The sequence below is a fragment of the Culex pipiens genome, chromosome 3 (genome assembly GCF_016801865.2).
Source record: "Culex pipiens pallens isolate TS chromosome 3, TS_CPP_V2, whole genome shotgun sequence".
Taxonomy (NCBI): Eukaryota; Metazoa; Arthropoda; class Insecta; order Diptera; family Culicidae; genus Culex; species Culex pipiens.
Genome location: NC_068939.1, coordinates 89919139 through 89940555, shown reverse-complemented (window position 1 = coordinate 89940555; position 21417 = coordinate 89919139). Strand labels below are relative to the sequence as shown.

The 21417-nt window shown below is 33.9% G+C and overlaps 1 protein-coding gene across 1 annotated transcript in view; it reads left to right on the top strand.

Moving 5' to 3' along the window:
• LOC120430407 (probable serine/threonine-protein kinase DDB_G0278665) overlaps positions 1–20864 on the top strand; it is a 45705-nt gene extending 24841 nt beyond the window's left edge. The window contains exon 5 of the mRNA XM_052709926.1: positions 19194–20864. Coding sequence (XP_052565886.1) covers positions 19194–19952 — 759 coding nt within the window. The 3' untranslated portion in view covers positions 19953–20864. The remainder of the gene's footprint in view (positions 1–19193) is intronic.
• The last annotated feature ends 553 nt before the right edge of the window (positions 20865–21417 follow it).

Below are 21417 nucleotides of genomic sequence, written 5' to 3'. Positions count from 1 at the left end.
GCAGACTTACACGGATGCCCAAGGGGTTTCCAGCATCAAGGATTACTGACCAGTCTAAATGGAATTACCAGGATTACTGGCAATAAGTCATGCATTACTTTGATTTCCCAGAATTACTTGGGATTTCTAGAAACCACGCAGAATTGCTCAAATTTATAAAAATAACTTGGAATTACTGCCTAGCTTCCAGCATATTGAGAATTGGATCGAATGACAGCTGTCAAATGCACAAAACCACGTGCTTGGCAATAGTACGTCCATCCCGGGAATTCCCGGGATTTTTATATGTTGTACGGGGAATTTCCGGAATTAAACAAAAATCATAATGGCCTGGAAATTACATTAGTATTACAATTAATAAGTTTAAACTTTTCTAAAATTTTACATTAATTGGTACCATTTTATTTGTTGTCATTTTTGTTTTTAGACATCTTAAACCAATTTTCAAGCTGTTTTATTCATGTCATATAGAAATAAATAAAAAATAAATATTTATAAGATACTTATTTAATTTGAATTAGAAATGTGGTGCTTATAAAATTCAAAGCACAACAGAGAACTGCAAAAAAATGTTTAACACTGGAACGCCCAACGCATGTCCAACTTACACAGACGCCCAAGCCTCCCAAAAAAGGAGGAACAGTAACTTCAACTCACAGGGTCTCGGGCATTACTCAACCAATCGGGACGATTCTTGTTTCCAGTGATTTGTAAGAATGTCTAGATGATCCTAAAATTGTGCAGAACTTAATTCGATCAAATCTGAAATTTTTGCGATCAAAAACATCGTTCCACCTTTTTTAAAACGACTGCCACCGCGGAATTTTTGGCAATTTTTTTTACACGCGAAAAAAAAAGTTGGAACGATGTTTTCGATCACAAAAATTACAGATTTGATCGAATTAAGTTCTGCAAAGTTCTATAATCATCTAAACATCTAACAAATCACTGGAAAGAAGAATCATCTTGATTGGTTGAGTTATGCCCGAGAACCAGTGAGTTGAAGTTACCGTTCCAACTTTTTTGGAGCCTTGGGCGTTGGAATGTTAAGCTATCTAAAAACTGCTATCCTTGTTTAGATTGATATTAATAGTATTGAGCTAATTCTATAAATTTAAAGCTTGAAAAACATAACAAATATAAAGAAAACATAGATTTTATGACTTTTCCAAAAACTAAAAACTTCCCGGGAATAAATAAATATTTTTCCCGTTTTCCGGGAAACTCAAAACCTGGTAAAATTAGACGTCCTGCTTGGAAATCATCGAACAATTGGGTAAATATCAACATCATTTTGAAAACTGATTTTGGCGTTTGAGTGCATTTAAAATTCAAAGCACAACAAAGAACAAAAAAAATCTTCAAAACTATCTAAAGGTGCTATCCCTGTTTAGATTGATTTTAATAGTATTGAGCTAATAGTTTGATTTTAAAAACATAGATTTTATGACGTTTTCAAAAATTTCCCGGGATAAAAAATATATTTTTTCAGTTTTCCGGTAAACTCAAAACCGGAGAAAATTGGACGCCCTACTTGGAAATCATCGAATAATGTGGTAAACATCAAAGTCAGTTTGACAACTGATTTTGACGTTTGAGTGTTTTTCATCCGAATACTTTTGAATTAGAGAGCATCCAAATTGGCGGACATTTCGAATCCGCTCTGTACTTCTTACAACCATAAAAAGCATCAAAGAAAAGCAAAATGCATTCTGCCGATTTACCTTTAAAGAATTACTAGTAGTTACTTGAATTAATGGGAAATACACGAATTACTGAGTAACTATGCCAACTATGGAATTACTCGAATTACTACGGAATTACTAGATAATTCCAGAATTACAGGAATTACTGCAGAATTGCGGAGTAATTCTGGAATTACTGAATTACTTACTCAAAATCCGAATGATCCCGTACTAGCTGTAACTTTGGTTTCATGCATGAAAATTAATAGGCAATAAATAGAATTATAAAAGGTTTTTCGAAATTATCTTTTTAACAGTTATGTTTTATTATTTTATTATTTTCTGAAGTATGTTTTCACAAACAAGAATCATGGAATTACCAGGATTACTGGGATTATTAGGAATTACCAGGATTACTCTGGAATTATTCAGTAAATCCGGAATTACAGAATTACTTGGTCAAATTCCAAGTAATTCCGGATTAGTGACCAGTCTGACACGATGCTGGAAACCCCTTGCGGATGCCAATGCCTGGAAAAAAATCGGAACGTTACCTTCAACTCGCTGAATTTCGACCAAAACTCAACCAATCGAGACGATCCTTTTGCCAGAGATTTGTAAGGATGTCTAGATGATTATGTAATTTTGCAGATTTTATTCAAATCTGTCATATCTGCGAACGAAAACATCATTCCAGCTTTTTTGTTTCAATGTTTTCAACATTTTAGTGAAAAAAAGTGTTTGAAATTTTTATTTTCGCAAAAAAAAAAGGTTTTTGCGGTGCTGTACAACGGAATTTCATAAAAGTACAAAACATTTTTAACAGAGTCCAAACATACTTAACATGAATATCAATGAAACTTTGAAAAATATTTTCAACGGTCTAAGTTAAAAATGACCAAATGTTTTTTTGTTGTTGAAAAATGCTATTTTTGATTCAAAGTAATTGGAAAGTTAATAATCCATTGCTTTTGAACTTGTCTCTGTGATCAGTTTTGGCGTATGTAATTCAGCAATTGCAAATTTTATTTCATGACTTCTGGAGTTTTTTTTTGAAAAGGACCAATAAACCAAATTTTCAGTTTTTGCTTTTTGGGTGTTTTTTAATACCCCTGACTCAAGGCTGTTCTAAAAACACCCAAAAAGCAAAAACTGGAAATTTGGTTTATTGGACCTTTTCAAAAAAAAACTCCAGACTTGTTCATGACAAAAAAATACGATTTCATAGAGCAAATTTCCTAAAATCCATATATATTTTTTTATTATTGATATGTTTAAGGGGACGTACAATCAAAACTTTTGAGTCATAAAATAGTATGGACGTAAATTTTGCTGCAGGGTTAAACATTTTGGATAAAAAAAAATTGCTCGAAAAAAAAACCTATTAACTTCTGTATTTAATGTAAAACCAAATTTGCAATCAAAAAGTAACAAACGGGACCATCCATAAACCACGTGGACACTTTAGGGGGGGGGGGGGGTATGGCGATTGTCCACGATCCATACAAAAAAGTTTATTTTTGTATGGACAATTGTCCACGAGGGGGGGGGGGGGGGGTAACAGAATCCCAAAAAAGTGTCCACGTGGTTTATGGATGGTCCCAACAGATTTAAAACAAAATGCGCCGTTTTCAAAATATAGCCACTTAAAGATTAATTTTAACTGGAATTCAACTTAATTCAAGATTAATTTTAACTGAAATTCAAATATCCTGGTCAAATATTCAGTATCATGACCTTTGAGTATGGAGCAATTCCAGCCCAAAACAGGATTTTTTTAGGTACTTTTTTCTCGACCCTCTCCGATTTCAATGAAACTTTGTAGACATGTTATCCTAGGCATATATAAGCCATTTTTGTGTATATGGAGCCAGTAACACTCGATAATGACATTTGAGAAAGGCGTACGTGTTTTCAATATTTTGTATTTCGTCATTTAAATATTGCTGTTTCTCGAAGCCGTTGCATCGTATCAAGAAGTGGTCAAAGATAAACTTGTAGTAAATTTGACGGGGTTTCCGAAAAAAAAATACACTGAAAGAAAAAAGCACTCCACTTTTATGAGATTTTTTTATTTTTAAGTTTAAAAGTTAAATTTGAAGGTGAGCCCACGACTTTTTTTCGCTCAAATTTTTTTGTGAAAATAGCCTAAGAAGTTACAACGAGACTCACGAAAAATGCAGGATGGAGCAACTCACCTAAAAAATACAAAAATCATTTACTGAAACTGTTTTTTTGAAAAGTGCTCTAAACGTCAAAATTTTCAAAAGCCGAACACGGGAATCGATTTTCCAAACAATTTTTCATAAAAATCTGCATATTGACCATTGTCCTAAGTCCAATCCTTGTGAAGTTACAGCGGTTTTAAAAATAAAAATGTTGAAAAAATAGGTTTTTTGATGGTTTTTGGCAATTTCTATATGACGAACTTGATTTTTCAGTTTCGAAAATATTTTTACCGAAAAGCTCGTCCAATTTCCCATAAGTTTGTCTTTGACCACATTTCAATTGGATGTATGGGCTTACAGATATAAGCTAATTACATTGCTCATAATTCAAACATAACATTTTTTCAGTGTAGTAAAGTTACCTGGATAATAAATTAGCTTATAGGCTTTAGAACATTTTGACGTTTTGAGCACTTTTCAAAAAACAGTTTCAGTAAATGATTTTTGTATTTTTTTAGATGAGTTGCTCCATCCTGCATTTTTCGTGAGTCTTTTTGTAACTTCTTAGGCTATTTTCACAAAAATTTTGAGCGAAAAAAAATCGTGGGCTTACCTTCAAATTTTACTTTTAAACTGAAAAATCAAAAAATCTCATAAAAGTTGAGAGTTATTTTCTTTCAGTGTATTTTTTCGGAAAGCCCGTCAAATTTCCTACAAGTTTGTTTTTGACCACTTTTTGATACGATGCAACGGCTTCGAGATACAGCAATATCTAAATTACGAAATACAAACATATTGAAAACACGTACGCCCTTCTCAAATGTCATTTTCGTGTGTTACGGGCTCCATATACACAAAAATGGCTTATATATGCCTAGGATAACATGTCTACAAAGTTTCATTGAAATCGGAGAGGGTCGGGTACAACCGATTCCCTATTTGACATGGAATTGCTCTATGTTATAGTTGATTCTAAAATTCTACAAATATTTTGTTTAAGAGCTCAATTTCACAAATTATTAATTTTTAACATTTTAAATAGGAACATCAGTTTCTGAAATATTGGTACTGTAAAATAGGAGGCTGTTTTGATGAGACTCAAAAACATCGATTTTATGATTATTTTTTTACTTTTATTTGCTGTATTTGAGCTAACCAGAGGTCCAATCTTCAATGTACCTTAAATTATTTTATTGGTCATTTTTTTCAACATTTTGAAAAAAGGTTTTAAGTTGGACAATTAGAGACACTTTATTTAAAAAATTGAAAAAAACTGTTTCTTGATAATGGTGCAATTTATCAAAAATTCTATAAATTACCTTGCAAATTTTATTTTAAATTAAAACGTTACTTAATCCACCGTAAGGTGGTTGATGCCTTCTTAACATTTCAATCTTTTGAACTCGTTGGAAATTTCATTTGATTACACATCCAAAATTGGGTTGCTTGATTGATCGGGGTATATTTTTTTAAATATAGATAAGTGAGATCCGGCTTCAAAAAAGTATAAGTTTCGGAAGATTGTAGTTGTTGTAAGAAAATCCATCTATGCATATATTTTAAAAAAGATATTGAAAAGACCATTCCAACCGAAAAGATTGAAGATTGAAGATCTGTCAATCCTATCAAAAGTTATGAACCCTTAAGTGGTCATTTTCTCTGGTACAAAATTTTGCACTTGAATGATCTTTAAGACAATTTTTAAGGGTTCTCGATTACCAAAATTTTTTATTTATGGATACCAGAGAAAGTTGTAATTCGATGCCAACATTTCAAAAAGCATCATGTACAAACCATGCGTTTTGAGAAAAACGCATTTGAATGTTGAGCATCCATTTTCAATTACCATTTTTATATAAAAGCAAAATATGATGTTCCAATGATAACAAACGATGAAAAACGTTGCTTTTGTTGATACTTGATCATCCATATTCAATAAAACATTATTTCCGTAATTTTATTTGAGAAAAACAAACATGACTTCTTTTGAAATCACCAACGTCGATATCACCCTAATGTCACTGAGGGGGGCGCTTTGTTATGATTCGTTTTTCTTCGCCGAATGTACATGGCGCTTTTTTCATGTTGCTTTTTTTTCGTCACGAGGTTTATGTAGCCTTTTGTTTGACAGGTTGACAGGGCTATATAAACAGGGACTGCTGCACGGAAAGGAGTTCCATCTAAAATTTAACAATTCAAATTAGCTGGCTTCAAATTGGTGAAACTGTGATTTATTTGGTTAAATCAGCTAAAATTACAGGTAAATTTACCATCCTGGTATTGGTGAAATAGCTAACCCTGATTGCTGATTTGCTTTCCAAAACTGACAGCCCAAATTAAAATGACAGGAGAGATGTTACCAAAAATAATGGTGTTTCAGCACAATTTTGCGTACAATTACCGAAAAAACTAGCTGGAACCGGCAGCATGGATTTTTGACAGATCATCAGTTCGAGAGCAAATCAAAGCAACGTCTTGTATCGTGTTCGATCCTGTTTGAGCCGATCAGTTCGAGAAGTTTTTTGGTGATTATGTGTGTTGTTTGAGTGCAAGTGCAAGTGCAAAAGGAGATAGAATGTGTTGTTTGAGTGAATAAATCAAAAGCCAGAAAGATTTTCTGCGGATCGGCACCTGAAGGTAAGTTTCAGTTAATAAGGTGAGAAGTTTTTTGTGTTGAGGGAAAGTGGTTAGAAGTTGAGCCTCTCATTATTGTTTGGACGATGCGTAGGTAAAAACATGGGGGCATCACTAAACCACTTTGGCAACACTTTGGCAGGAAAAGGGGAGGCTGGCGATTGTCCACACTCTACTTTTTGTATGCACATCTGTCCTCCTGGAGCGGCGGCGGGTGCAGAATGCCTAGTTATAGATTGGCCAATGTTTGACAAATCCGAACAAATAGGGCACCTAACGCCTTTTAAGCACGTCAAAAATAGTGTTAAATAATGTTAAATTAATTTAAATTCAGTAAAATTAGGTTCAATCAAGTTATATTAAAATTAAATTTAAATTTGATGAGTTAATTTTAATTAAATTAAGTTACACTTGGTAAAATTTAGAAAAAAAAACTAGAATTAAGTTAAATCAGTTAAATTTATTAAATTTAGTTTAATTAAGCAAAATTTAGTCAATTTCAGATAAATTTAGTTGAAATTAAATCGTTTTTTTATTTTAGTTTAATTTGGCCAAATTTTGTTAAATTAAGTTGTGTTAAGTTAAATAATAAAATGAAATTAAGTAAAATTTAGTAAAATGAAGTAAAATTAAGTAAAGTAAAATTAAGTAAATAGACCAGTTTGACAGCTCGCCCAGAGCAGACGTGTGTCCTTTGATTGGAGCTTAGCGCGTTTTTGACGGTGTTTTTTCTAACTTTCGCCGACGGCCATGGCGGCGGCCGCAACGGCGGAGAGTGAGTGGACGGAGCACAGGACTGAGGATGGAAGGCCGTTCTACTGGAACGCGGCTATGAAGAAAAGTGTGTGGGAGAAACCGGACGGGTTCCAACCCAAAAAGCAGGCGGTGACAGGCATGGAGGTGGAAGACTCCGAAGGAGGAGGAGAGGACGGGGGCGAATTTCGTCCCGTGATCAAGGTTCGGCGCAGGAAGGCTAAGGAGGAGATCAACGACGGCAATGGCCAGGAAGTGGAGAAACTGCTCAGCAACAACAAGTTCAGTCCGCTAGCGGAGAAGAGCAACAACAACAACAATGCGAACCCAGCAGTAGAAAAAACCACCCCCGTGATTCCAGCACCCGGCAAGTCGGCCGGGGAGAAGAAGCAGCCACCGCTGGTGGTGAAAGACACGAGCTTCGCCAGCCTTGCGAAGGTGATGTCGTCATGTGATGTCCAGCCGGAACACAAACTGACGCGGTACGGCACCAAAATTACGTGCTTCTCGAGCGACGACTTTGACACGGTGCAAGCCCACCTGATGAAGAACAAGGTGCAGTTCTACACGCACGGAAAGCGCAGTGCGAGACCGCACCGGGTAGTAATGCGAGGTCTCCCAAACGCGGAACCGGATTACGTCAAGGAGCTGCTCAAGACGGAACATCAGCTGGACGTCTTGGCAGTACACGCCATCAGGCGGAAGCAGCAGCTTCCCGCTATCGATGAGACGCCTTTCATCGTGCTCTTTCCCAAGGGGCACACCAGTTTGAAGGAGTTGAGTAGTAAGGTAAAGAAAGTGGGACCAGTCGTCGTCCGGTGGGTGGCCTACCGGAACAAAGAACCGCACGTGACCCAGTGCAAGAACTGCTTGCAGTTCGGTCACGGAACCAGTAACTGCCATCTCAAGCCCAGGTGCAGCAGCTGTGGGGGTGCCCACAGCACGGAAAAGTGCAAAGCAGAAGAAACGCAAGCCAAGAAGTGTGTCAACTGCTCTGGATCCCACCGCAGCTGTCCCAAACGTGCGCAGTTCATCCAGTCGAGGCAGCAGGCGTCCAAGCCGAAGCCGCCAGCATGGAAGAAGGAGAAACAGACTCCGGCTGCAGCCGCGTTCACCGCGGCGGATTTTCCTCCGCTACCTGGAGCGGTGCCGTCCATCGGGACGGAAGAAAAGCATCCTCGTCCCGCAGGAAGAAGTCGAGAAAATACTGGCGCCGGCGCCGGTGCAACCCCGAAGGACCAACCAGGCGAACGGAAGCTGTACAGCGAGTCCGAGCTGTGGGCCATTTATCGAGATTATAGAGTTCGCTTGAGGCAGTGCAAGACACCCGAGGAACAGATTGATGTGATCGCACACTTGTTGACACATGGCGCGGGAAAATGACAATCTTCTTTTTATTATTTTTTTGTATTATCGTTCCTCGGTCCTAACCTGGTCGTAGCACCTAAAAGGACCTAATAAAAATAAGTTGAAAGAAAAAAAAAATTAAGTAAAATTAAGTAAAATTAAGTAAAATTAAGTAAAATTAAGAAAAATTAAGTAAAATTAAGTAAAATTAAGTAAAATTAAGTAAAATTAAGTAAAATTAAGTAAAATTAAGTAAAATTAAGTAAAATTAAGTAAAATTAAGTAAAATTAAGTAAAATTAAGTAAAATTAAGTAAAATTAAGTAAAATTAAGTAAAATTAAGTAAAATTAAGTAAAATTAAGTAAAATTAAGTAAAATTAAGTAAAATTAAGTAAAATTAAGTAAAATTAAGAAAAATTAAGTAAAATTAAGTAAAATTAAGTAAAATTAAGTAAAATTAAGTAAAATTAAGTAAAATTAAGTAAAATTAAGTAAAATTAAGTAAAATTAAGTAAAATTAAGTAAAATTAAGTAAAATTAAGTAAAATTAAGTAAAATTAAGTAAAATTAAGTAAAATTAAGTAAATTAAGTGAAATTAAGTAAAATAAGTAAAATTAAGTAAAATTAAGTAAAATAAAGTAAAATTAAGTATTTTCGTATTTTTGTATTTTTGTATTTTTGTATTTTTGTATTTTTGTATTTTTGTATTTTTGTATTTTTGTATTTTTGTATTTTTGTATTTTTGTATTTTTGTATTTTTGTATTTTTGTATTTTTGTATTTTTGTATTTTTGTATTTTTGTATTTTTGTATTTTTGTATTTTTGTATTTTTGTATTTTTGTATTTTTGTATTTTTGTATTTTTTTATTTTTGTATTTTTGTATTTTTGTATTTTTGTATTTTTGTATTTTTGTATTTTTGTATTTTTGTATTTTTGTATTTTTGTATTTTTGTATTTTTGTATTTTTGTATTTTTGTATTTTTGTATTTTTGTATTTTTGTATTTTTGTATTTTTGTATTTTTGTATTTTTGTATTTTTGTATTTTTGTATTTTTGTATTTTTGTATTTTTGTATTTTTGTATTTTTGTATTTTTGTATTTTTGTATTTTTGTATTTTTGTATTTTTGTATTTTTGTATTTTTGTATTTTTGTATTTTTGTATTTTTGTATTTTTGTATTTTTGTATTTTTGTATTTTTGTATTTTTGTATTTTTGTATTTTTGTATTTTTGTATTTTTGTATTTTTGTATTTTTGTATTTTTGTATTTTTGTATTTTTGTATTTTTGTATTTTTGTATTTTTGTATTTTGTATTTTTGTATTTTTGTATTTTTGTATTTTTGTATTTTTGTATTTTTGTATTTTTGTATTTTTGTATTTTTGTATTTTTGTATTTTTGTATTTTTGTATTTTTGTATTTTTGTATTTTTGTATTTTTGTATTTTTGTATTTTTGTATTTTTGTATTTTTGTATTTTTGTATTTTTGTATTTTTGTATTTTTGTATTTTTGTATTTTTGTATTTTTGTATTTTTGTATTTTTGTATTTTTGTATTTTTTGTATTTTTGTATTTTTGTATTTTTGTATTTTTGTATTTTGTATTTTTGTATTTTTGTATTTTTGTATTTTTGTATTTTTGTATTTTTGTATTTTTGTATTTTTGTATTTTTGTATTTTTGTATTTTGTATTTTTGTATTTTTGTATTTTTGTATTTTTGTATTTTTGTATTTTTGTATTTTTGTATTTTTGTATTTTTGTATTTTTGTATTTTTGTATTTTTGTATTTTTGTATTTTTGTATTTTTTTGTATTTTTGTATTTTTGTATTTTTGTATTTTTGTATTTTTGTATTTTTGTATTTTTGTATTTTTGTATTTTTGTATTTTTGTATTTTTGTATTTTTGTATTTTTGTATTTTTGTATTTTTGTATTTTTGTATTTTTGTATTTTTGTATTTTTGTATTTTTGTATTTTTGTATTTTTGTATTTTTGTATTTTTGTATTTTTGTATTTTTGTATTTTTGTATTTTTTTATTTTGTATTTTTGTATTTTTGTATTTTTGTATTTTTGTATTTTTGTATTTTTGTATTTTTGTATTTTTGTATTTTTGTATTTTTGTATTTTTGTATTTTTGTATTTTTGTATTTTTGTATTTTTGTATTTTTGTATTTTTGTATTTTTGTATTTTTGTATTTTTGTATTTTTGTATTTTTGTATTTTTGTATTTTTGTATAACTGTATTTTTGTATTTTTGTATAACTGTATTTTTGTATTTTTGTATAACTGTATTTCATTTTTTTTTTATTTGTCAATAGAATATCGCAACAAAGCCGTACAATTAGGATGATCAACTATAACATCGTTTAAAAAGCCTGGAAACTATTGAAACATCCAAAAAACTTGCTGGACTACCAAAAAACGTACCAAGAATAGCGGAAAATCATGCTACACCAGCAAAAAGTCTTTTTGAAAATAAAAAAAAACAACTTTACAGACAGCAAGGGATTTTTAAAATGATTTCGAAATTACCAGTTAAAACAGTCGAAAAATTAGCAGGACTTACCGAAAAACGAAGCAAGAACAAAAAAGAAACGAGCTAAATCAGCCAAAAGGCTGGGTGAATAATGCGTGCTTTGCAGGCAGCAACGGAGGCTTTTGAAAGAAAACTTGTAGAAATAGTGGAAAAATTAGCTATTCCAACCAAAACACCTACCAAGAATAGTGGCAAAGTTAGCTAAACTAGCTAAAAAGATGTGTGAAAATACCTGGTTTCGCAGCCATCAATGGAAAATTTTGAGAATGATTCCAAAAAAACTAGTTGAAACAGCATAAAAACTTGCTGGGCTAACTATAAAACTTCCTAGAATACCATAAAATCTACCTAAAATAGCTAACAGACCTTCTCAAAACATACAGCTTTTGAGACTGACAACATTTTTCCAGCTTGCAAATTAGTAAAATTTACTAAAAATTTAGCTGGATTTATCATTTTTAGGACCTGGATCCAGCTGTCAAATCCAGGATTTATTTTTAGGATTTCCAGCTAAAAAAATTGGTGGTTGAAAAAACAACCAATTTTTTTAGGATTTTTAACCGAAATTTAGTAAGATTCACGATAAACCTTCTTTCCGTGTGATGGCAGAGATTTTGTTTATGTCGCTTTATTTAAAATCATGATTAAACAGACTTTACTGAAGTAACTTTTGCTCATTTTTGGTGGAGAGGTAGCTTATTAGAAGTACTTTCAGAATATACAATAACCCAGAAAGTGTCAAAATGTACATGATGCCTTTTGAAATGTTACCGTCGAATTACGGATTTCTCTTGTTATTTACCCCGGCTCGGGTACTATTACTTCAATTTAACATTATATGAAAAAAAATAATAACTGAATTTGAGCCCATTTCTCATCCTCATTACAAGAGCCTTGCATGTCCTTGGACCGCTTTTTGCGACAGCAATATTCTACCGTGGAACAAAATCAAGCACCCTTCTTCGAAACCATGCATCCACGGATTGTGCACTATTGCCAGTCCCATCATCATAATCATCATCAGGAGGCAGGCAGCATGATCCTACCCTCGTTGGCCGCCGTTCGAGCACCACACGTGGCAAAGCCTGCTGTCGTCAGGAATAAATCACCTGCACTGACCTAGATTTGATGCTGCTTCCCCCTTTCCTCCTTTTGGCACATAAACACCACACAACAAGCACATGTCGTCCTCATTGAGATCTCTAGACGCACGTACATTTTTGACGTTTCGTTTTACAAAAAATGTATTGCTAGATGAACAACTAATAAACTTTTGTAAGTTCGAAAATTTGGCAATCCTGAAAAAAATCCTATGGATATTAAAACTTCTAGATTGCGTCGTGGCAGCACGATTTCGACCAGTTGACAATAGCAGCTCGAGTACGCTGATGACGTACACTGGCACTTTGTAATTCCAAGCCAAGGATGGCGTTTTCTGTGCACTTTTTTTGTTCTCCTCCGCTCAAAAGCCACCATCAGCCTAGTTCTAAAGTTCTAGGATGGGCAGCATCTGCAGTGGATGACGTTGGACGTTGGGGTGGTGCATATAGTGCACACATTTGAGTCTCCCCTCGGCTGATGATGCACCGAACAAAAGCACCCTCGAGACGATTCTTTTCATTCTGGGTTGTACGCCCCCGCTTTCCAAGAGGGGGTTGATGTACATAAGGGTAAAGTAGAAGATTTGTTGGGGTGGTCGCTGATCGGATGAAGAACTCTCCTCAGTTAAAAATAGCGTTTACATGGATTAATATGATTTTCTCTTCATAACTGTAGATTGAGCCATTAATTTGTAAATAATTTGAGTTTGAGTTTAATACTCTACTCGCATTTTTTTTTAAATCCTGTCATGAATGGCATTTACATGGGGCGTAGGTAACTATTTTTAACCCTCGCGTTCCCCTCGTTATGTACTGTTGACCTGGAAAATGGGAAATCTCAACCCCGTGTGGTGCTCACATTGATGGTGGTTCACTAGAATGTAGCGTCGACATCGTTGTCGAGTGGAGTGCAGTGCAACCCCCTCAAGCTAAGAAATAAAAAATGGGTTGCAGCGATGCAACGGAGTTGCAGTTACTAAGGGGTGGTTACGATCCCATTGCAGCTCAATTTTAAATTTTGCAGTTATTATTTTTTTCTATTTTGAATGAAAAATATCATCGCTTCAAATGCTTCTTGTGCAATCTTGTCGCACGTCGATTTTGGGCCAAATTTAGAACGCAAGTTTGTGCATTTCACAATTCCCCACCTTTTGACTTTCACAGATCCACAAAATTCAATTTCAATCCTGAGATATTCAAACTTGTCGTGCTATCTTGACAAACCCTGAAAATGGCTGTAATTGCGACACCTGGCCAATGGGATTCTAGGTCAGAACGTGTTTGACACACGAACATGCCCGACTACCGGAAACATTTGTAATTATCAAGGTCGTTGACGATAAAATGATCAAGGTTCGATAACGACAGTTCTATTGTTATCGTCGGGATGATCTATCATTATCGTTATCGTTATTTCGAAAATTATATCGGTGATAACTTTAATGCTTTTACTAAGAATATAGAGCAACTCTCTACGAAATCGGTCTTTTTTCTTAAATTTTAATTTTTGTATTTTTTAATCCGACTGAAACTTTTTTGGTGCCTTCGGTATGCCCAAAGAAGCCATTTTGCATCATTAGTTTGTCCATATAATTTTCCATACAAATTTGGCAGCTGTCCATACAAAAATGATGTATGAAAATTCAAAAATCTGTATCTTTTGAAGGAATTTTTTGATCGATTTGGTGTCTTCGGCAAAGTTATAGGCATGGATACGGACTACACTGGAAAAAAATAATACACGGTAAAAAAAATTTGGTGATTTTTTTATTTAACTTTTTATCACTAAAACTTGATTTACAAAAAAACACTATTTTTAGTTTTTTTTATTTTTTGATATGTTTTAGAGGACATGAAATGCCAACTTTTCAGAAATTTCCAGGTTGTGCAAAAAATCATTGACCGAGTTATGAATTTTTTAATCAATACTGATTTTTTCAAAAAATCCAAATTTTGCTCGTAAAAATTTTTCAACTTCATTTTTCGATGTAAAATCAAATTTGCAATCAAAAAGTACTTTACTGAAATTTTGATAAAGTGCACCGTTTTCAAGTTATAGCCATATTTAAGTGACTTTTTTGAAAATAGTCGCAGTTTTTCATTTTTTAAAATTAGTGCACATGTTTGCCCAGTTTTGAAAAAAATATTTTTGAAAAGCTGAGAAAATTCTCTATATTTTGCTTATTCGGACTTTGTTGATACGACCTTTAGTTGCTGAGATATTGCAATGCAAAGGTTTAAAAACAGGAAAATTGATGTTTTCTAAGTTTCACCCAAACAACCCACCATTTTTTATCGTCAATATCTCAGCAATTAATGGTCCGATTTTCAATGTTAATATATGAAACAATTGTGAAATTTTCCGATCTTTTCGAAAAAAATATTTTCGGAATTTTCAAATCAAGACTAACATTTCAAAAAGGCCAAACATTCAATATTACGCCCTTTTAAAATGTTAGTCTTGATTTGAAAATTCCGAAAATATTTTTTTCGAAAAGATCGGAAAATTTCACAATTGTTTCATATATTAACATTGAAAATCGGACCATTAATTGCTGAGATATTGACGATAAAAAATGGTGGGTTGTTTGGGTGAAACTTAGAAAACATCAATTTTCCTGTTTTTAAACCTTTGCATTGCAATATCTCAGCAACTAAAGGTCGTATCAACAAAGTCCGAATAAGCAAAATATAGAGAATTTTCTCAGCTTTTCAAAAATATTTTTTTCAAAACTGGGCAAACATGTGCACTAATTTTAAAAAATGAAAAACTGCGACTATTTTCAAAAAAGTCACTTAAATATGGCTATAACTTGAAAACGGTGCACTTTATCAAAATTTCAGTAAAGTACTTTTTTATTGCAAATTTGATTTTACATCGAAAAATGAAGTTGAAAAATTTTTACGAGCAAAATTTCGATTTTTTGAAAAAATCAGTATTGATTAAAAAATTCATAACTCGGTCAATGATTTTTTGCACAACCTGGAAATTTCTGAAAAGTTGGCATTTTATGTCCTCTAAAACATATCAAAAAATAAAAAAAATTAAAAATAGTGTTTTTTTGTAAATCAAGTTTTAGTGATAAAAAGTTAAATAAAAAAATCACCAAATTTTTTTTACCGTGTATTATTTTTTTCCAGTGTAGTCCGTATCCATACCTATAACTTTGCCGAAGACACCAAATCGATCAAAAAATTCCTTCAAAAGATACAGATTTTTGAATTTTCATACATCATTTTTGTATGGACAGCTGCCAAATTTGTATGGAAAATTATATGGACAAACTAATGATGCAAAATGGCTTCTTTGGGCATACCGAAGGCACCAAAAAAGTTTCAGTCGGATTAAAAAATACAAAAAAAATCGAATGACCGAAATCCTAGAGAACTGCTATATATATTTTTTGAAAATGTGGTAAGTTTCGAAGTATAAATACTCAAAATCGTACTTAAATTTTTCATAATTTGCAATATGTGCATCAACCAAAGCAAAATGTTGTATGCGTTTTCACTTTTTCAGATTTTTTTTTTTTTTTTGTTACAATCTAACATTTTTACAAAAAAACGTATTTTTTCGATAATACTAATTTTTATAATTTGAAAATATGGGTATCAAACGAATTTTTAATGCTTTTTACTTTGTTATAGTTTTTGTTGGCAAATACTAAAATTAAAAAATTGCCGTATTTTTTCCGAAAATACTCAAATTTTCAACATTTGCATTATGGGTATCAAACGAAGCAACATTGTGTACCCTTTTTACTTTATTAGAGTTTTTTTTTGGAATGTACTAAAATTTTCACAAAATACCGTGTTTTTCGAAAAAAAAACTCAATTATAAAATATAGGTATGGCGTCAACCATAAAGTATGTCACGCTCTAGGGGGGGAGGGGGGTCTGAGCAAGTGTGACATTGCATGTTGTAAGTATAGGAAAAGCGTGACAAAGGGGGGGGGGGTAAATTTTGGCTGATTTTAGCGTGACGTACTTTATGGATGAAGCATATAAATCGAAGCGGGATTTTTTTGAGCCTTTTCATATCATTAGAATTTATTGAAATAAATCTAAAATTTTCATAAAATAACTTATTTTTTGAAAATTCTATTTTTTTCTAAAATTTGCATTAAAGCGAAATTTGATATGCATTTTCATTTCTTTTTAGTCTACTTTTTTAAACTCTCAAATTTCCAAAAAAAAAAACCGACTTTTTCTAACAACATTCAAATTTGAAAAAAAAAATCGCAAAGGAAGTGAAATTTTGAATGCATGTTTACTTTAATCTTGTTTTTTGTATATTACTTAAATTTTCCCAAAATATCGTTAAAATGTTTTTTTTAATTAGTATTTTCAATAATAAACGATATTTTGTGTAAATTTCAGTAAACAACATACAAAACTTTAACTATATGAAAAAGCTTACAACATTTCGCTTCGTTTGATACCCATATTTCAAATTTTGAAAATTTGAGTTTTTTTTTCAAAAATTATGGTAAATTGTGAAAATTTTAGTTTTTTAAATGAAAAATCTGTTGAAGTGAAAAAGCATACGAATTCGCCTCGTTTGATACCAATTTGGCAAATTATGAAAATTTGAGTACTTTCGAAAAATATAGTATGTTGTGAACAATTCCGAGTATTTATAACTTACCGTAAACTAGGGTGACATTGATAGAATTTAAATTTATTTTTGAAATATTTTCCAACTGATAAGGTTTGTTTTAGGTTTACTATTTTTAAAACATGTACTAGGGTAGGCCAGACATGGTGCATGCACTATTTTTGAAACAATTTTTTTTCAATAGTGTTTAAAAAAATAGTTGCATTGAAAATTCTTATTTTGAATTCCAGGGTGACTTTGATAGTCATAGTTATTCTTGTAAAAATCAAAATTAATGTGTTCAAAATTTTATGATTACGTCAAATGCACCATCACTAAGGTGTTTGATACAACTTTTAAGAAAAAAAATCAAGCTTTTTAACAAAATACAAATAGGTTAAATTGTTAAAAACTCAAAATTTTGCCTAGAATTCATTAAAACTAGTTTTGTTTATAAAATTATCGAATCATATTACACCTTAAACTGAAATCGAAGCAAGAAGCAAATGTTTTTACATTTTATATGACATTTGGTCTACTAAGAATGCCTATAAATTGGGAGAGTTTTTAAAATGATGTTTCAAAAACACATAATACCAATTATTTACAAACATATAATACCCTCTCCTAATGGAACATTGTCCAAAGAATCCGAAAATTCATTCGATTTTTGCCTTCCTCACCTCACTGAGGCAAGGCTATAAAATCACTCAAAAATTGAACTTTTTAAATAAGCCTCCCAGATATACCTTTACGTATACATATCGACTCAGAATCAAATTCTGAGCAAATGTCTGTGCGTGTGGATGGACGTAGAATTTTTTTTCTCACTCACTTTTCTCGGAACTGGCTCGACCGATTTTGTCCGGATCTATGTTTTTGGATTTGCCTTCAGGTTCTTTAAGTCTTTTTTAAATTTCATCCGGCTTGGTGCAGTACTTTAAAAGATATGTTCGAAAAACTGTTTTGGTTGATACTAAAAAGGGTCATTATTTACATAATTTGAAAGCTCCGGCGGATAGCTGTCGGAACTTTACGCTCAGTGCACGCACACAAACACTGCAGTGCTTTCAAATGGTTCATTAAATTTATCATACCTAGATGGCAGCACTCAGATGTATAGTGTCTTTACTAAGTAAGCGTTAGCCAAAGCTTTCGTTGTGTGTGGTTGAAAGGCTTTTAGGAGGAAGGCAGCAACCACCTTCCGGTGGATTAAGTAACGTTTTTGATTCGAAATCATGTTCATTGAGAAAATCATGACACATTTAGAATATTAAAATTATGCTATTTATCAACAATTAATTATGGGTAATTATCTACCAACTCACATGAAACCGGAAAAAATTGCTCCGACCCCTTTTCGATTTGCGTGAACTTTGTCCTAATGGGTAACTTTTGTCCCTGATCACGAATCCGAGGTCTGTTTTTTGATATCTCGTGACGGAGGGGCGGTACGACCCCTTCCATTTTGGAACATAGGAAAAAAGAGGTGTTTTTCAATAATTTGCAGCCTGAAACGGTGATGAGATAGAAATTTGGTGTCAAAGGGACTTTTATGTAAAATTAGACGCCCGATTTGATGGCGTACTCAGAATTCCGAATAAACGTATTTTTCATCGAAAAAAACACTAAAAAAGTTTTAAAAATTCTCCCATTTTCCGTTACTCGACTGTAAAAATTTTTGGAACAGGTCATTTTATGGGAAATTTAATGTACTTTTCAAATTTACATTGACCCAGAAGGGCCATTTTTTCATTTAGAACAAAATTTTTCATTTTAAAATTTCGTGTTTTTTCTAACTACGTTTTCCGCAAAATGAATAGTACAAATTAAATATTTGTACTATTCATTTTGCGGAAAAATTTCAAACCTATCAAAGTGACCCCGGCTGTCAAAGTTACTCTGTTTTACGGTACTACATTTTCAAAAAATATATTCTTAGTGAAAGCATTGAAAAATTAACATAATATGGTTGTATTAGGTCGATCTATCTCGATTCGATTTTATCGTTATCGTTAGGCGATAATATTATTGACGATAGTTTTATCGATTAACTACGATTGAAACATTTTTAATTACAACTCGGGATTCCAGCAGCCAAATTCAACCAAACTTCGGGAAGGAGATCGTGCTTTCAAATTTTGTTGAGGAAAATGTAGAGACAGAACGCCTTTCAACTTTTTTTTCGTTGTAGATGTACTTCATAATTTGCTCACTGAGAGCTGATAGTTTGTAATGACAGGCACGCTTGACTTTTATGTTTTAAAAGTATGTTTGAGAAAGATAAACTTTTACAATCTGTACCATATCTATGCAAATCGATTCCAATAAACTAATCCAACGATCTTCTCTTCTTTCTCCCCCCCGTCCAGCAATCGGAGATCCCCCGCACGTACGTCAAGGCCCCGCCCAACAAGACGGTCCGCGACGTGCCCGTCCAGCACCAGCAGCACCACCACCATCCGTCATCGTCCGTCGGTGGCATCGGCTCGTCCGTGTCCTCGTCGGCGTCGTCGTCCATGAACAATCTCACCAGCCAGCACGCCCGGTTCGGGGGCAGCGGCAGTGGCATCAGCCTCGGCAACCGGGCCCTGGTCAACAGCATGTCGACCATCGGGTCCAGCCAAGCGGCGGCAGCTGCGGCCAAGTCGGACAAGCAGAAGAAAACAATCCTGTGGTTCCTCGCAGGTAACAAAACGTCAAAAACGTCGGCGTCTGCGACGGCGACAACAGCAACTAGCAGTAGTAGTGGTATTAGTGTTAATAGTAGTAGTCATAACAATAACAATATTGGACCTAACAGTAGCAGCGGCGCAGCTAGTTGTAACAATAATACTATAAGCTATCAAACGCGAAGCAATCCGACGGCGTCGTCGGCGTTGGCCGCGGCCAGTATGAGCGGGAGTCGGAGCGGGTTGAGCTCGTCCAGTCATCTAGCAGTAAGTGGAATACATTCACATAATCATCACTACCGGCAGTCGACGGCATCGACGGTTCAGCAGCGGCACCAGCCGACCTCGTCGATTCCGAGTAGTGCCAGCGGAAGTAGCACCAACAGCAGCAGCAGCACCAGCACTCCGATGTCGGTGTCGGCCAGCCCGAGCCCGGACACGAGCACGCACTACATGTGACAGGACGGCCGACCCGCACCGGACAGTTGAAATGGTGCACACCGTGAAGATGTGCTGCTGCTGCTGCGGCGGCAACCGCTCTGTCCTTCCGACGAGTCTTGTGACGACTCGTCGGATTCGGCCCGGAAGGTTCCGCTGCAGGACGTCGGCGTCTGTCACCGTCGGCGTCGGCCCCGTCTGGGCGGCTGCCACGTGGTGGCACTCGAGTGTGACGACCGGCTGTAGATCGGACGTCGAAGGATCTCAGATCAGATTGTGTTTGCCTGTAGCTAGAGGATTTATTTTGGTTCTTTCTTCGTTGCTGGTGATGACGACGATGATTATGGCGGCTTGGTAAATATTGGTTCCGCGTCGGCAACCCGCTCCTTCTCCTTCTAAGCTGCTTAGTTGCAAAGGGAAAGGTGAGGCATTCTTTTTTCTCTTTTGAAATTGATTTGAAACTTCTAAGAACTAAAAAGCAATGATTGATGATAATTGAGTCTGTCGCACCCGCCATTTCGACGTTCCGAGAAAAAAACGCGTTTTAATGTTTGACCTTGAATAAACATAAACGAAAGCTCGCAATGTAAACAATAACACGTTTAGTTAGGCTGACCATTATGTGCATTGTCCCAAAGTTTGGTAGAAGTTGGTTGCTGGAGTCCCGAGTTATAATTACAAATGTCGTCTAACTTGCACGTGCGTCAAACGCGTTCTGACCTGAAATCCCTTTGACCAGTTGTCGCACTTACATCAATTTTCAGAGAGTGACAAGATAGCACGACAAGATATGATTCATATGAAAAGTAACAAAAATGCAGGGAGTTTTTCGGTTTTTATTGAATATCTCAGGATTGAAATCGAATCTTGAGAATCTGTGAAGGTCAAAAGGTGAGGCATTGTGAGCTGCACAAAATGGGGTCCTAACTCAATTGGGCTCAAAATGCACGTACGACAAGCCTTTATCAATAGAGATAGAAGCATTCCAGAGACCCATTTCTGGCCCTTTTTTATTCTCATGCAAAATATCTAGAGCAAAAAAGAAATTGTTTATGACTTTGGCCTGGGGTGCCCACAAAAAATCAACTTCTGCTCTACAAGCAAAAATTTAGCGTCCTCATGAAACAAGATAAAGTAGCTGTCAAGCTAGGCAAAGTTGTTAAAGTCACTCACAAAATGAACTTTGAGTGATTTGAGTTCATTTCTGACGTCACGATTTTCTCCTCTATGGAAAAGCTTTTTAGCATTACACATTTTATGAAACTGTTGTTGTCGATCAAACAAATTTTAAACGAATTCCAAACTTTTTCTTGCAATATCCTGTCGCTTGATAGGAACCCTGTTTTGACAGCTCGATTAGAACTCAGAGAGTAATATTTTGTCTCTCCATGAAGGCTCTCGAATCCAAGAAGATCAGAAATCGCTCAGGAGAGAATCTAATAAAATACCAGCTCGGCGCTCTTTAGGCCTGCACTACGACAAATTG